This window comes from Salvelinus fontinalis, chromosome 14 (assembly GCF_029448725.1).
Source record: "Salvelinus fontinalis isolate EN_2023a chromosome 14, ASM2944872v1, whole genome shotgun sequence".
Lineage (NCBI taxonomy): Eukaryota > Metazoa > Chordata > Actinopteri > Salmoniformes > Salmonidae > Salvelinus > Salvelinus fontinalis.
The window spans coordinates 50,749,018-50,765,639 of record NC_074678.1 but is presented as its reverse complement, the minus strand read 5'-3'; the positions used below and the strand labels follow the sequence as shown (position 1 = coordinate 50,765,639).

The 16,622-nt window shown below is 42.6% G+C and overlaps 1 protein-coding gene across 4 annotated transcripts in view; it reads left to right on the top strand.

The window, feature by feature from the left end:
* LOC129811083 (arf-GAP with coiled-coil, ANK repeat and PH domain-containing protein 2-like) overlaps nucleotides 1-15,916 on the top strand; it is a 106,268-nt gene extending 90,352 nt beyond the window's left edge. For 3 of the 4 annotated variants that reach the window (XM_055862238.1, XM_055862237.1, XM_055862236.1), the window contains 13 exons: nucleotides 405-505; nucleotides 4,091-4,196; nucleotides 4,470-4,675; nucleotides 5,130-5,199; nucleotides 6,012-6,106; nucleotides 6,562-6,764; nucleotides 7,287-7,388; nucleotides 7,771-7,863; nucleotides 8,611-8,846; nucleotides 8,991-9,100; nucleotides 9,531-9,641; nucleotides 9,887-9,948; nucleotides 13,435-15,916. In XM_055862238.1, coding sequence (XP_055718213.1) covers nucleotides 405-505; nucleotides 4,091-4,196; nucleotides 4,470-4,675; nucleotides 5,130-5,199; nucleotides 6,012-6,106; nucleotides 6,562-6,764; nucleotides 7,287-7,388; nucleotides 7,771-7,863; nucleotides 8,611-8,846; nucleotides 8,991-9,100; nucleotides 9,531-9,641; nucleotides 9,887-9,948; nucleotides 13,435-13,541 — 1,602 coding nt within the window. In that variant the 3' untranslated portion in view covers nucleotides 13,542-15,916. The remainder of the gene's footprint in view (nucleotides 1-404; nucleotides 506-4,090; nucleotides 4,197-4,469; nucleotides 4,676-5,129; nucleotides 5,200-6,011; nucleotides 6,107-6,561; nucleotides 6,765-7,286; nucleotides 7,389-7,770; nucleotides 7,864-8,610; nucleotides 8,847-8,990; nucleotides 9,101-9,530; nucleotides 9,642-9,886; nucleotides 9,949-13,434) is intronic. The other variant, XM_055862239.1, reaches the window with a different exon arrangement.
* Nucleotides 15,917-16,622: the final 706 nt, after the last annotated feature.

Sequence of the window (16,622 nt, the reverse complement as noted above, 5' to 3'; positions counted from 1 at the left end):
TTCCAGCTATAATAGTCATTTACAACATTAACAATGTCTACACTGCATTTCTGATCAATTTGATGTTATTTTAATAACCCAATTATTATTTATTTTAAACAAGGACATTTCTAAGTGACACCAAACTTTTGAACGGTACTGTACGTTTCACTTCCAGCCCAATATTCCCCCTACATTTTGTATGTCATGAAGTAGCGTTGAATAAGGAGCACAGTTAACAGATGATGAGTTTGTGGAATGTGGAGGAAAACAATTCACTCTGCTGCTGGTTACAATGTGAAATCAGAATCTATGAAGCATTTCCATTTGCGCATGTGTGTCAGAGCGCTGTGTGTGTGAGTTGTGTGTATTGTGCATTGTAGTGTGTTCGTTTTACTAAGACTGTGTGTGTTCTCCTTTCCCAGGATAATCCCACAGTGGTGGTGGAGGACTTGCGGCTATGCACAGTCAAACACTGTGAGGATATCGAACGCCGCTTCTGCTTTGAAGTGGTGTCCCCCACCAAGTGAGTACACACACACACACAATATATTGCAAATACAGTTGAGGTCGGAAGTTTACATACACTTAGGTTGGAATCATTAAAACTCGTTTTTCAACCACTCCCCACATTTCTTGTTAACTAACTATAGTTTTGGCAAGTCGGTTAGGACATCTATTTTGTGCATGACACAAGTAATTTTTCCAAAAATTGTTTACAGACAGATTATTTCACTTATAATTCACTGTATCTTAATTCCAGTGGGTCAGAAGTTTACATACACTAAGTTGACTGTGCCTTTAAACAGATTGTGAAATTCCAGAAAATTAGATCATGGCTTTAATTCTTAAGTCTGAAATCCCGGTAACGGGATGATATGACAACAGCCAGTGAAAGTGCAGGGCGCCAAATTCAAAACAACAGAAATCTCATAATTAACATTCCTCAGACATACATGTGTCTTATACCATTTTAAAGGTAATCTTGTTGTTAATCCCACCAAAGTATCCGATTTTCAAATATGCTTTTCTGCGAAAGCACTACAAACGATTATGTTTGGTCACACCAAACCGCAATAAGCACAGCCATTTTTCCAGCGAAAGATAGCAGTCACAAAAAGCACAAATAGAGATAAAATTAATCACTAACCTTTGATGATCTTCATATTTATATAAAAAAATCTGAGTTTACATTGGCGCGTTACATTCACTAGTTACAAAAACATCCAGTGATAGTGCATAGCCACATCGTTTCAACAGAAATACTCATCATAAATGTATATGATAATACAAGTTATACACATGGAATTATAGATATACCTCTCCTTAATGCAACCGCTGTGTCATATTTCAAAAAAACTTTACGGAAAAAGCAAACCATGCAATAATCTGAGACAGAGCTCAGAACAATAGTCAAATTAGCCGCCATGTTGGAGTCAACAGAAACCAGAAATGACATGATAAATATTCCCTTACCTTTGATCTTCATCAGAATGCAGTCCCAGGAATCCCAGGTCCACAATAAATGCTTGATTTGTTCGATAATGTCCGTTATTTATGTCCAATTAGCTACTTTGGTTAGCGCGTTTGGTAAACAATTCCAAAGTCACAAAGCGCTTTCACTAAAACGTGACGCAATGTCCAAAAGTTCCGTAACAGTCAGTAGAAACATGTCAAACGATGTATTGAATCAATCTTTAGAATGTTGTTAAAATACATCTTGAATAACATTCCAACAGGAGAATTACGTTGACTTCAGATGAGCGATGGAACGGAGCTGCCTCATGTGAGCGCGCGTGGTCAAAGAATGTTCACCTCATGGCAGTGGTGACTCATTCCTGTCTCCTTTGGCCCCCCTTCACAGTAGAGTCATCAGACAAAGTTCAACAGACTGTTGACATCTAGTGGAAGTCGTAGGAAGTGAATACTCATTCATATCTCGCTGTGATTTCAATGGGATCTTGGTTGAAACTCGACCAGCCTCAGAATTTCCACTTCCTGTTTGGATTTTTTCTAAGGTTTTTGCCTGCCATATGAGTTCTGTTATACTCACAGACATAATTCAAAAAGTTTTAGAAACTTCCGAGTGTTTTCTATCCAATGCTAATAATAATATGCATATATTAGTAACTGGGACTGAGGAGCAGGCCATTTACTTTGGGCACCTTTCATCCAAGCTACTCAATACTGCCCCTGCAGCCATAAGAAGTTAAACGCTTCTGATAGGCTAATTGACATCATTTGAGTCTGCCCCCCCCCCGGCAGACTCCACCAATCAGGCCTTTATGGTAGAGTTGCCAGACGGAAGCCACTCATTAAAAGGCACATGACAGCCCACTTGGCATTTGCCAAAAGGCACCTAAAGGACTCTGACCATGAAAATCAAGATTCTCTGGTCTGATGAAACCAAGATTGATCCTTGATGAAAACCTGTTCCAGAGCGCTCAGGATCTCAGACTGGGGCGGAGGTTCACCTTCCAACAGGACAGCGACCCTGAGCACACAGCCAAGAAAACGCAGGAGTGGCTTCGGGACAAGTCTCTGAATGTCCTTGAGTGGCCCATCCAGAGCCTGGACTTCAACCCGATCGAACATCTCTGTAGAGACCTGAAAATAACTGTACAGAGATGCTCTCCATCCAACCTGACAAAGCTTGAGAGGATCTGCAGAGAAGAATGGGAGAAACTCCACAAATACAGGTGTGCCAAGCTCGTAGCGTCATAATCAAGAAGGCTCGAGGCTGTAATCACTGCCAAAGGTGCTTCAACGAAGTACTGAGTAAAGGGTCTGAATACTTATGTAAATGTGAAATTGTTTTTTACATTTGCTAAAATTTCTAAAACGTTTTTTTGCTTTGTCATTATGGGGTATTGTGTGTGGATTTATGAGGGGGGAAATTATTGAATCCATTTTAGAATAAGGCTGTAATGTAACGAAATATGGAAAAAGTCAAAGGGCCTGAATACTTTCCGAATTCACAGTGTCTTCAGGAATTATTCACACCCCCTTGACTCCTTCCACATTTTGTTTTGTTACAGCCTGCATTTAAAATTGATTAAATTGAGATTTTCAATTGTCACTGTCCTATACACAATACCCCATAATGTCAAAGTGGAATTATGTTTTTCAACATTTTTACAAATGAATGAAAAACTGAAATGTCATGAGTCAATTACTATTCAAGTTGAGGATGGGTCAACAACATTGTAGTTACTCCACAAAACGAACATAATTGACAATGAAAAGAAGGAAGCCTGTATAGAATAACAAATATTCCAAAAAATGCATCCTGTTTTGAAATAAGGCAAAAACTGCAAAAAAATGTGTTAAAGAAATAAACTTTTTGTTCAGAATATAAAGTGTTATGTTTGGGGCAAATCCAATACAACACATCACTGAGTACCACTTCTCATATTTTCAAGCATGGGTTTATTCTCAAGCATCATGTTATGGGTATGCTTGTCATCGGTAAGGACAAGGGAGTTTGTTATGATAAAAAGAAACGGAATAGAGCTAAGCACAAGTAAAATTCAAGATGATAACCTGGTTGTCTGCTTTCCATCAGACCTTGGGAGACAAATTCACTTTTCAGCAGGACAATAGCCTAAAACACATGGCCAACTATACACTGGAGTTGCTTACCAAGATGACGTTGAATGTTCCTGAGTGGCCTAGTAACAGTTTTGACTCAATTTTCAGCCAGGTGTACAAAGTTGTTAGAGACTTACTCAGAAAGACTGCCAAAGGATATTTTAACATGTATTGACTCAGGGGGTTGAATACTTATACTCATGAATACTCAGTATATATTAGTGGTATTTTTCCATTTTTTTCTCCAAATGTAATTTAAAAAAATAAATAATTATCCACCTTGACAGAGTATTTTGTGTAGATCATTGACCAAAAAAATCACACTTTGTAACACAGCAAAATGTGCAAGAAGTTTAGGTGTGTATACATTTATAGATACAAGTGCACTCAGAAATGCGCACACACCGAGAGGGAGACACACACATACACAAACGCGCACACACACAGCGAAACATAGTGAAGAGCTCCAGTAGCAGGCCAGGGGACAGGCTGATGTCTCTTTGTGTCCCTCCCCTCTCAGGAGCTGTATGATGCAGGCGGACTCTGAGAAGCTGAGGCAGGCCTGGATCAAAGCTGTCCAGAACAGCATCGCCACCGCCTTCAGGGAGCAGGGAGAGGACGCTGAGGTGAGTCACCACACACTGGCTTAATTTATGCAATCAATCCATTATCTCAATGTCAGGAAGAAAATAATCAGACATACTTCGTAGACAAAAGATGTGAACAAAAATAAAGGATATCCCTCTAGTGTGCTGCAACCCCTCTGTGTGTGTGTGCGTATCTGTCTTGCCTGACAAATCTGTGGTCTGTGACAATAGGCAATAAAGTAATCTTCTTCTAGAGTGTGTGTGTGTGTGTCTTGTGTATAACATCATGTACTCGACTTTCCACACCGGAAGCTGGACCGGAAGTCTTCCACGTCGACTGGCAGCCTGGAATCAGGCGGCGAGCCCAAAGAAAAGTCACTAAAGGGGGAGAGTGCCCTCCAGAGGGTCATGGTCATTGGGGGCAATGCCTGCTGCTGCGACTGTGGCCAGCCTGACCCTCGCTGGGCCAGCATCAACCTGGGCATCACCCTCTGCATCCAGTGCTCTGGAATACACAGGTACATTCCTATCACTGCAAATACTACACACTAAGGCACTACTGTATACAAGTACCAAACTTCATATGTATTCACCAACGTACTATACCGAAGTACCATCAAGATGACACTGAGATAATACTTTGGACTTATCTTACCATGGTATTATAAAGGTACTATACAACAAGGTACTAGACTGGTGCTATACAACAGTACAAATGTTCAACGTTTTGTTACTAGTTGGAAATAATAATACAAAAAATCAAAGGCTCAGCAAATTTGGCCCCAAGTACATTTTGGACTGTACTCTCTTACTGACTGTGTACTCCCACCTTGTGGCCACAGCACACACTACACCCTCAATGGACCAGCATGTAATGCAAACTACACAGCCTTTGGAGCTGTGTGGAGTCATTTAGTTATTTTTAGACAGTATCATTGATGTATGAGTTGCTAACAGACTCTCCATCTGCAGGAGTCTGGGGGTCCATTTCTCCAAGGTGCGCTCGCTCACCCTGGACTCATGGGAACCGGAACTACTCAAGGTGAGAAAAGAGAGAGAGTGGGAGGAGGGTTTGCCTAACAGATGGGCTTAAAGGTGTCCACATGCTTCCCAGACGAAACAGTTCGGAACAGTTCCTACATATATTATGACAACATTTTGTGACATGTTTGTCTACGCCCCTTTGCCGGTGATTGGTCAACAGTAGGGATTCTTCAGTAAAGTCTTTGTTGTCATTCAATTGAGAAAAACTGCACCAAACAGAAGTAAAATTGCGTGAATTAATGACACATTTCTTGAGTTATTTTAGATTAATTCAGACTATTTTGAGGAAGTGTATACTGGCTGCGGCGTCTCAAAATGGACAAACAATAGTATCGCCGCTTTTTTTCTTGTTTTTCAAGCTAAGTTCTTTTAAGGGAGTATGCAAGAACACTCGTTTGGCCAGCCGAACTGAAGCATGCAGAAGCCTTAAGGCAGCTTACATACTTAAGTGTCTCTTTCAGACTTTCACATACTCAGACTCTTTTACATTCATTGGTGACAAATAAATGCTCAATTGTAATGGTTACAGATTACAGCGGACTTCACGTCATGACTTTATGGCTACGTTTACACAGGCAGCCCAGTTCTGATCTTTTGCCCAATTATTGAGGGGGAAAATCTGAATTGGGCGGCCTATATAAACACAGCCAAAACGTCATGACTTAACCGACTTTTTATATGTCATGATTTTACATGCCTGACTTTCTGTCACTTTACATTAAATGTGGCATGTTGTCCTCTGAATGTGCTGGTTAATTTTGACACGTAGTAACTTTATTCCTTGTTTGTTTGTGTGTGTGTGGTACACAGCTGATGTGTGAGCTGGGGAACGGGGTCATCAACCAGATCTACGAGGCTCGGAGAGAGGAACTGGGAGCCAGGAAGCCAAGGCCAGCAGACCCCAGGTACGGTATTGCAACTTCTCTGTCTACCATCATGGAGACAAGGGTGGCGATGGTTAACGTTAACCATTGGTTTGGCCATTGATTGGATTGATTGATGATGACGAATATTAAAGGGACAATTCATGGCACTTGCAACATTCGAGTTGTGGATTATTCATCCATGAACCTCATTAAATAAACACTGTACAGCTAGTCGATTTGGATAAAAGCATCTGAAAAATTACATTCTATTTCTATTAAATAAATAAAGGGTAGTCCCACATAAGTAGCAAGTGTGATACTACATTACATGTGTGTAATAGTATTGCTCAAAGACTGCCATCTTTCCTTGGGTTGCCAGATTGGTTTAATTTGTTGAATTCACTTTCAAGATTGCTTGCCGTATTTGCCTGGGTTGCCAGATTTGTTCAGTTTGTTGAATTCACTTTCCGTCTGCATCCCATTTCTTTCCCCAGGCAGGAGATCGAGGCCTACATCAGGGCCAAGTATGTGGACCGGCATTTCGTGCGGCGCCCGTCTGACGAGGAGCTGCGCTCCAAGGTAGTGTCCCTGTCCAAGCAAGAGAAGAGACTGAGCAGCAGTTCGGAGCACCTGCCTCCCCGGCCGCCCCCGCCCACGCCCAAACTCCGGCCCGCCTCCAATTCCTCAAGTCAGTCAGGTAGGCGTCAACAAGTCCCGGATCCAGTCTCTTAAAGGTGCAGCACAAAAACGCCAATCATAGCACCTGTTCCTCTTCCTCTTTGATTTTACACTTGCGAAGACCCCATCCCTCTCAGTCCTCCAAAACAAAAACAAACAAGCATTAGGGCCTGTTACTGTTATTACTATTGACCAAAAATACAGTACCAGCTATGGAGTGTGCCTTTTTAAAGGTACGGCAACAGAATTGCGCTACACTAGTATAATAGAACAACACCATGTCATGCTCAGGACACACAACAGAAGGCACCTTCTCTCCCATCTTCTCTCTTTTTGCTCTCTCTCTTTGAGGTAGCCTAGCCTGTAGTCTTAACTGCTTGTGCTTCTATCCTCTCCTTTCAATCCCTCTCTTCTCCACCCTCCTCCGGCTGCTCTGTGCTTCTGGACTAACCCCTTCCCCCTCGCTGCCTTTTATTCTTTCCTTTCTACCCTTCCACCTCGTGCCCTTTACTCTCCGACACCATCCATTGTCCTTGCCTAGCTGCCACCAAGGGCTTGGAGGCCCGCCGTGACTCTCTCTTCTGTCCAGACGAGCTTGACTCGCTCTTCTCCTACTTTGACACCTCCGCCAAGCTTAGGAGCAGTAAGTATGGTTCTGTGTGTTTCGCTCTCCACCTCCCTCCACCCATCTGTACTCACCGCTCAGGCTGTCGACTAATACCCATTCCATTCCCCTCACACAACCCCAATCTCACTCTCTAAATGGATAGTGCAGTCATCTTGAATGTATTGGTGTGGAGCATACCATGTGTTCCTCTCAGGGTTGTCTCATCACGTGGTTGTGGTCAGTGACTTGTTTATGGGTTATCGTGGCTGTGGGGTCAGCCGGGAAATGGCTTCACTGGGTGTGGTGGCCAAAGTGCACTGACTTCTCTAACCACTTGGTTGAAGTTGGTGAATATGTGTGCGCTGCTGTGCTGTTGAATAGTGACTGTGAGTGATTGTGACTGTTTGGTCCCCCGCAGTAAGAAGTGCGGACAGTGGCATCCAGAACAGTGCTGATGGGAGTAGGGAGATGCTGGCCACCATCCCCTCCACAAACAGCCTGGCTGAAGCAGGTAAGACACATACACACCAGCCTGATGAGTCTCACTTGTACCCAGCCTATAGTGAAATATAGCTAGCTGTTCAATAACCCTATACATGTGCACACATTGAAACTGGAACGCCATATCTTATTTAAATTCCTTTATTTAAATATACTTCTGATTGCCATGACAAACAACAATTTACACTTTTTTTAAAATTATTTTTTACATTTTTATCCCATTTTCTCCCCAATTTTCGTGGTATCCAATCGCTAGTAATTACTATCTTGTCTCATCGCTACAACTCCCGTATGGGCTCGGGAGAGACGAAGGTCGAAAGTCATGCGTCCTCCGAAGCACAACCCAACCAAGCCGCACTGCTTCTTAACACAGCGCGCCTCCAACCCGGAAGCCAGCCGCACCAATGTGTCGGAGGAAACACCGTGTACCTGGCTCCCTTGGTTAGCGCGCACTGCGCCCGGCCCGCCACAGGAGTCGCTGGAGCGCGATGAGACAAGGATATCCCTACCGGCCAAACCCTCCCTAACCCGGACGACGCTATGCCAATTGTGCGTCGCCCCACGGACCTCCCAGTCGCGGCCGGCTGCGACAGAGCCTGGGCGCGAACCCAGAGACTCTGGTGGCGCAGCTAGCACTGCGATGCAGTGCCCTAGACCACTGCGCCACCCGGGAGGCCCGTTAACAATTTACACCTTGATAACTCCTGATAACCCTTTTACTCCCTCTCTCTTTTTCTACCCCTCCCCCCACCCCTAGAAGCTGCTGAGGCGCCTCCCATGACTATGCCTGCCACCCTGCCCCCTCCGTCGCCCTGTAAGGAGGTGGTGGTGTTCTCGGAGCCCAAGGAGTACTCCCCGGGACTGCAGCTGTACTGGGCCTCGTGTGCACGCAGCCTGCCTGACATGGCCGAGGCCCTGGCCCACGGAGCAGAGGTCAACTGGGTCAACACCGACAACGATAAGAGAACCCCGCTCATCATGGCTGTGCAGGGGGTGAGATGGATGGATAGGATACTTGAGTATTGTGGACAGGCATGGGGAGTGTGTGTTCTTTGTGTGTTAAATGGACTGGTCCTTTTCTAAACATCTGTCACCTGTATGCGTGTGTAAATTTGCATTTCATACCTATTATTCCAGGGCTCTTTGGTGACCTGTGAGTTCCTTCTCCAAAATGCGGCCAACGTGAACCAGCAGGACGCCCAGGGCCGAGGACCACTTCACCACGCCACCATCCTGGGTCACACTGGGTCAGTCTCCCCCTCTCACTACTTACCACTACCACATCCTCCACTCTTTTACTAGGCCTGTTAAAGACCCCATACAATGACTGCTCTTATAGAGTAGACATTCGAGGTCTGTACAAAAAATACAGCTCCAGCATTAAAGGTCTGTTATTCCTAGACGATTTCACTTGGCTTAATAAGATAAGACTGCTTCTTTGACTCCATCTCAGTCATCTGACCTTTTTTTTAATGTGTTTTGGTTTAGATTAAAGCCATTATGTCAAGCCTCCGCTAAGGCGGGTTGTAAATGATTTGACCATAATAGACCAGGGTAGTATTTGAGGTTATTTGTGTTTGAGGTTAATTGTGGTGACCCAAGTTGACAGTCTATGATCTTAGTTCATGTTGGGGTAAAATGTATTGGTTCCTTTTGAATTTTTGTTCTCCAATACAGTCAAGTGTGTTTATTCCTGAAAAGAGGAGCCAATCAGAAAGCGGCAGACATTGAAGAGAAAACGCCACTATCCATGGCAGTGGACGCTGCCAATGCAGACATTGTCACGTTGTGAGTGTTGTGCCTGTTGGCCTTTTTTAATAGAATATATACAGTAGATACTGGATACGTAAAGTGCGTTTATTTAAAAAAAAATAATGGATACCTGTAACTAAAAGCTAACATTCTGTGTTTGCATCATTAAAATTGTACCGTACACGGGTTGGCAAAACATGAAAGAATTAAGTGACTGTTCTTTCCCCATATCAATCTCTTAACTTTTGTTCAAATCTCGCTCCCCTCTCCCTTTTTCCCAGGCTGCGATTGGCCAAGATGAATGAGGAGATGCGGGAGGCGGAGGGGCCCTACATGCAGTCAGGTCAATATTCCACCAACAGCCCCACCGAGATGCAATACAGGAAATGCATGCAGGAGTTTATTAACCTGCAGCTGGATGAACCCTAGAGACAGTAGAGCCCAAACAGACAGACAGGACTGGCATCATATCTTTAATAAGCAGACATTTGATGTCCTGTGTTGTTGTTCAATACCTCTATGAAGACTCAGGTCAGCCAGGTGGTAAGCTAAGCTGCATCTTGTGTCTGGAGAAAGGTGCTAGACTTTTATTTACGTGACCGGGGTCAAAGCCATTCGCCGTAGAGACAGTGTTTTGACTACTGAACAGCTGTGACTCGCGGCTCCTTTGAAGTCGTGGCTCTTGTTGTCTGATGCGTTCCAACTTTCAAACAGCCATGTCTTTATTAGTTGCAATGTCTATTCAAAGAGAACTTGCAACAGAGGTCGTCATGACTATCAAATAGCAGTCAAGACTATGTTACGTCAGTCTTGACTATCAGGCAATAATCCTGACTTTTTGAATGACAGTTTTGACAGTCAGACTGTTGAGTAGCTAGCAGTGTCTTGCCATGCACCAGGTGTGATTATTAGTGATTTACCTTAGAGAATATTTATATGCATATTCCTGATATGCTTATGCAATATTTCAGTGTGTTACATGCTTGTATGTTTCCCACAGTGAGTCTTAAATTCCTGTGTAAAAGACCTTGTCTTGTTTGACATTTTTATCGTTACAAGGAAGTATCAATCTTGGCACATTTACTTTTGTGAAATTGACTTCGGAAAGAATCTATTTTAAAACAACAATTGGATCCATATAAGCATAACTATTGTTGTAAATGATGTATTGTACATAAATATACATACATTTCTATATCATAACAGTATTAAGCAGAATAGGAAGTAAAGTTGAGAGAGATTCTCTGAAGCGGTAATGTAAAATAACACTGGGTGAGTGCTATGGCTTCTGTGCTTGCATCCTTGTATTCGTTTTTTTGTATTGTGTGGTATTTTATACACCTGTTTTAAGCTTTGATTTGATTGTTAGTCTACCTGGTTACAGTACGATGCCTGTCAAAATTGAACATTTTCCCCCACTGGGAATCCTGTTCTTTGTCTGACTTTTGACAACATTAATTGACTGTCCTTAATGTTAGCTGACACTATTTAGGGTGTGAATTTAAGTTTAGATATGGGATATCAAGGTGGTAGAGGGCAGTAGTATAGAAAAGTATCCATATTTAACCATTTACAGCATTTTACCACATACTAGTTATATAATTACCTTAACATATTTTTCTTCTAAACTCCAATAAGTTTAACTGAGAATGTCAATATAGAACAGTGTGAAGCTCACTCGAGTATTGTTGGAAAATAATGAATGAATGAAATGTACCCCTCTTTCATTCTTCATCTCCCCACTCTCGTAGTCTGTGCCCCTGGCAATGTCCCCGGGCCAGATGGGTAATTTAAACAGGACAAAAAGCACTTTTATCAGACTGCTCCTAGAAGTCCATATAAGACTCCCCTTAGCACTTACTGAGTACAACTGTACCCTGATCCTGGCCAAAGGGGATGGATACCAGCTGAAAGAGAACACACAGAGACTATGTTGAGCAGGTTGGACAGCCCAGAGGCAAGACATGTACCTCCCTCTTGGTTGTCTGATATATGTCAATGGTGGTCTCATGTACCATGTAGTCCTGCTCTGTGACCAGCCAGTGTGTGTGAGTGTGCACTGAGGAGATTGAGTATCAGTTAAAGAAGTGATTTTAATGATTGTGATGAATAGCGCTGTTCCTGAAAAGTTTTGTCAAAAGGCCTTTGTATGTCGGATTCAGTCTTTGACGATTATCACGTCACACTGTGCAATGTTACCAAATTGGCCACGTCAGCAGACATAGGCTACATCAACTGCATCAACTGAACCAGCACACTGCTTTTCTGCGAGTGAAGTGAGTTCAGAAAAACTGGAAGTATGCCAACTTTATATGTCCAAACAGGCTTTCCCAAAATAAAATGGACGCTGTGGTAGAACGTTTGATTGCCGATTTTGTGCATTTATCAAAAATCCCATCAGGTAGCCGGCTTTCAGATGTCATGTAAACAAGATTATTAGGGAAATCGTTCTTCTTGCACAGCATGTACATGTTTATATCGAACAATTATATTAATCTGACTAATCACAATAATATTCATCATTAGTGCTGGCTGTGTTCCTATTGGTCTGTCACCGTGGATCGGCTCATAACACCAGCCACACTACAGGATAAAGGCCCCCAAAAATTGGTCGGAGCCTACGACTGCACGTAGTGGTACTTAATTGGCAGACCCTACGTGCCAAGACATCCGACAATCGTTTACGACCTAAGAATTTGCCCACGACTTGGAAACTTTGTCGGGGGGGGCGACAAAATCATGACATAAAATGGGTAAAATTGTACAGTCTGCAAAGGCATTAAGGCTAGAGTTTGCAGTGTGTGTCTGACAGGGTAAGGAAACAACTTGTGCAATTACCTCTGGTGGCCACAAGAGTGCTGCATTTAGAAATTCCCCCCTATTCACCGAATGAGTGGAATATACTGAGGGCTAACAGTTGCGTTTGAATAGCAACCTAGGTGACAGCATGTTGCTCTTTGGACTTGACGTAATGTAGGCTACTGGATATTTTTCCTCACTATGTAGATTCAGTCAATGACCATAGATTATTGGACCTGTAACAAGAAGGATACTTGATTGAATACGACTGTCCACGTACCGTTTTCCTCAATGTAACTTCTGTCATGCTTTAAAAATGCGATGTGAGTGATTATTATTGCCTAAAGGTCAAGAGCAAATACAGTAGTGTTGATTACAAAGACAATGTTTAACACTTTGTTAGTGAAGGAACCTGAAGTGTATGAATGGATCCAATTGAAGTGTGGAACGAGGCTGTCTTATTACTTAGTCTTTCTTTAACTTCACTTTTCTTTGTTCTGTACTGTTCTCTTTTTTCCTCTCTCTCCTCCCCGGAGTTTGTGCCTTTCTTCTGTTCTCTCGTTTCTTTTGGGTGCTGAGGCCAACACAGCTGTATTTTTGTACATAAATCATGCACTTTAAATACAATACAGTTGCTAACAAAACTAATCTTGTGGTCATTTTTTCCCGCATCACAATTCACTGCAAAGAGAGGGCTCCTTACCTTGGTATTGCTTCAGGCCTTCACACTGCTCAAACACTGTGGTGCTGCTTCTTTCTTTCATTCTGTCACCTCTTTCTCCTCCACATACTGTGCTTTCTCTCTACTGAGCCACAGTGACACTTTAACAGGTATGGCCAACTTCCTATATTTCTTTCCCTCGCTCTTCAAACCCCTCATGTGCATGCATGTCTGTGACAACCGTTTGAGCTCTCGAAAACTTTCCTTCCGCAGTCTTGCGTTGTATTATACAATAGCAACTTGTTTTCTGCTCTGTAAGTCTCTGCTAGTCTTGTACTTACACTGTAATGGTTTACTTTGTACTTGCAGGAGATGAAACCTACCAAGACATTTTCCAGGACTTTTCCCAGATGGCGTCAAACGACCCGGAGAAGCTGAACCGCTACCAGCAGTACGACTCGCAACAGAGGCCATGAGGGAGATGCTACAACTCAGGAGGACCCGCCTGGAAGTGTGCAGATAGGTCCGCAATTCTAACGGGGTGTGCTCAGCACCAGAAGGCCGTTTCTCCAGAACCTCAATGGCGAAGGTGTCTGTCATATATCGCTTTTTAATGGTCTACATTTTTACCCCTCGAGTAAAAAATACATTTCAATGTGGTGTTTTGTTGTTGATCCATAATAAGCACCTTTTGGTAGCATGTTTTCATAGCATTGATCTATTGTATATTAAGCTACAAGCGAGATTCATGATGTCACAATGTTAAACATTAAGGTTAATGGTCATCCTCCAGGTAAACATATCCTGCCATCTTAATTGCACAAGGTCCCACTTTCCTAGTCTTAAGTCATCACTGATGTTTGCAGTGAAACTTTGAAGTGTGAGTCGATGTAGAGTGCACGTTGCTGGTTTGTCACTCTTCCGATAAAAGCCCATAATGTAGCACATGCAAAGATTTTGATAGTGGGTATTTTTGATGACAATACTTGTGATTTTAGGTGTAAAAATGAATTGTCAGATTCTCCATGTTTGACACCAGACTAGTTGTCTGTTTGTGAGGGGATTGTCAGTAGTGTTTTTGTTTTGTTGTGTAGGGGAAAACAAGCCTTATGTTTTGGAGTATCATTTCATATTCAATCTCATTTTGGGATTGAACCCGGAAGCACCAATGTGTCGGAGGAAACACTATACAAGTCAGCGTGCATGCGCCCGGCCCGCCACACGAGTCGCTAGAGCGCGATGGGACAAGGACATCCCGGCCGGCCAAACCCTCCACTAACCCGGACGATGCTGGGCCAATTGTGCGCCGCATCTCAGTTGCGGCCGGCTGCGACACAGCCCGGAATTGAACCCAGGTCTGTAGTGACGCCTCTAGCACTGCCTTAGACCGCTGCGCCACTCGGGAGGCCATGTGTTTGGGCACGTTTGAGTTTAGGTCCCCATATTGTAGTACCCGCTGTTTGTGAAATGCTCACTATTATATTTCAAACTCAAGTATTTTTGCCTCCTGCTCATTGGATAGCAAAAAACAACACCTACAAACAATCAGTGTAGATGAGGAGACCGGTAACATTTTACTGCACTGGGCTAAATCATGGTAATCTTAAACAAATCTACACACCTCATGGTTATGGGCTTTAAAAAAATACACCTGTACCATGTCAGAGTTTAAATGTATTAAATTGAGTTTATATCCCAATATTACACACATCACAGAAGACTGAAATATAACAAAACTGTTTGAGATACACCAGATTTTTGTTTATAATTATGAAAAATATTAGCATTCCACCCATGAGGTCAAAGGTGCTTTTGGTCATAGACTGCAGGAAAGTGCTACAGAAGGATTTCTAAGCCTTGAGACATGGTTTGTGTGCCATTCAGAGGGTGAATGGGCAAGACAAAAGATTTAAGTGCCTTTGAATGGGGTATGGTAGTACTTAAGTGTGTCAAGAACTGCAACGCTGCTGGTTTTTCACACCAAAATGTCCAGTGTGTATCAGGAATGGTCCACCAACCAAAGGACATCCAACTGTGGGAAGCAACGGCGTCAACATGGGCCAGTATTCCTTTAGAATGCTTTCGACAACTTGTAGAGTCCATGCCCCGACAAATTGAGTCTTTTCTGAGGGCAAAGGGGGGTGCAACTCAATATTCTGTGGATACATACTACTGTCACTCTTTTCGGCATTGCATTTACAATACGAAGAGCTCTTCAGCCCGTTATACCTGGTGCTAACATGCTTCCTGTGTCCGTATTGGCTCCACATTCTGATTATGCCCACATTTTTATACCTGCCAAAAATAAATAAATAAAATAATTCCTGACTACTTCTGGATGTAGTCTGGAACGTAACATTTCTTTGAACCTCACCTATAAAAACCCACCCACTGACCAGTCGCTAGGCTCGGCCCACTGAGCTTTCATCCAACCAATCAATTCATCCCTGAAGGTGGTCAGGAAGATCTGTTCATCAAATTGTCTATACCTGTCTAAAACTGGGCACAATCAGAATGTGGACAAGATCAGGACATGTTATCAGCAAGTATAAACGGGGCTATACTTAATACAACATGGGATATCTCTTGTACAGGTTTTGTATATGCCTACGTTAAATATAAAGTAGTGGTACCAGAATAATTAAATAAGCTCTTGTAAATGCTGTTCATTTTCTTAAATGTTGTCTTTTTATATTTTCTCTCCCTATACCACTCATATGTATACTATCCATGTAATTAAGGACTATATTACATTTACTGCAAATAGTGGACTGAAAATGTATTGCTGAATGTTGAATTGTTTGTTTGCTTGTTTGTCAGATTGATTTTATAAATACATTTTCCGTTGTGATTTTGTCTTCGTGAATTTCAACAACAATTACAGCAATAATTAAGGGCTTTATCATACACAAAATTGAGTTTGGCTTCCATATTAAATGTCCTGTCCTCATTTTATCTCGGATACATTGATGTTATCGGTTCCTTCTGAGAAATGTCACCCACTCTCTTCCAAGCAGAGTCCTTACCTCATGAAGGATTTATGTTCCTCCATGGAAGGCAGGCGAATACAAACAATGCTTATGTCTCAGCCTCACCAGCAGTCCTTGCAATGTGCTCACAACAGTGATGTCACAGAGAAAGGATCACCACGTCGGCAACATAGTGAACATACAGGTAACTGCCAAAATAAAGGAAATAATTGAGTAAATTAGGGATACAAAGTATATTGAAAGCAGGTGGTCCCACACAAGTGTCTTTCCTGAGTTAATTAACATCCCATCATCTTTTGGTCATGTATAAAAATGCCGAGTTGCCCATTATTTTTGCTGAGAATGACTAGAAAAAGAGCTCTGACTTGAAAGGGGTTTCAAAGGGTGTCAGAATCCAGCTCTCAACCTAATTGAAAACCTACATTTATTTATTCATTTTTTATTTAACTAGGCAAGTCAGTTAAGAACACATTCTTATTTACAATGATGCCTACCAAAAGGCCTCCTGCGGGGGCTGGGATGTATAGAGTGCAATGATGTGTCCTATAAGGAGCATTGGTGGCAAAT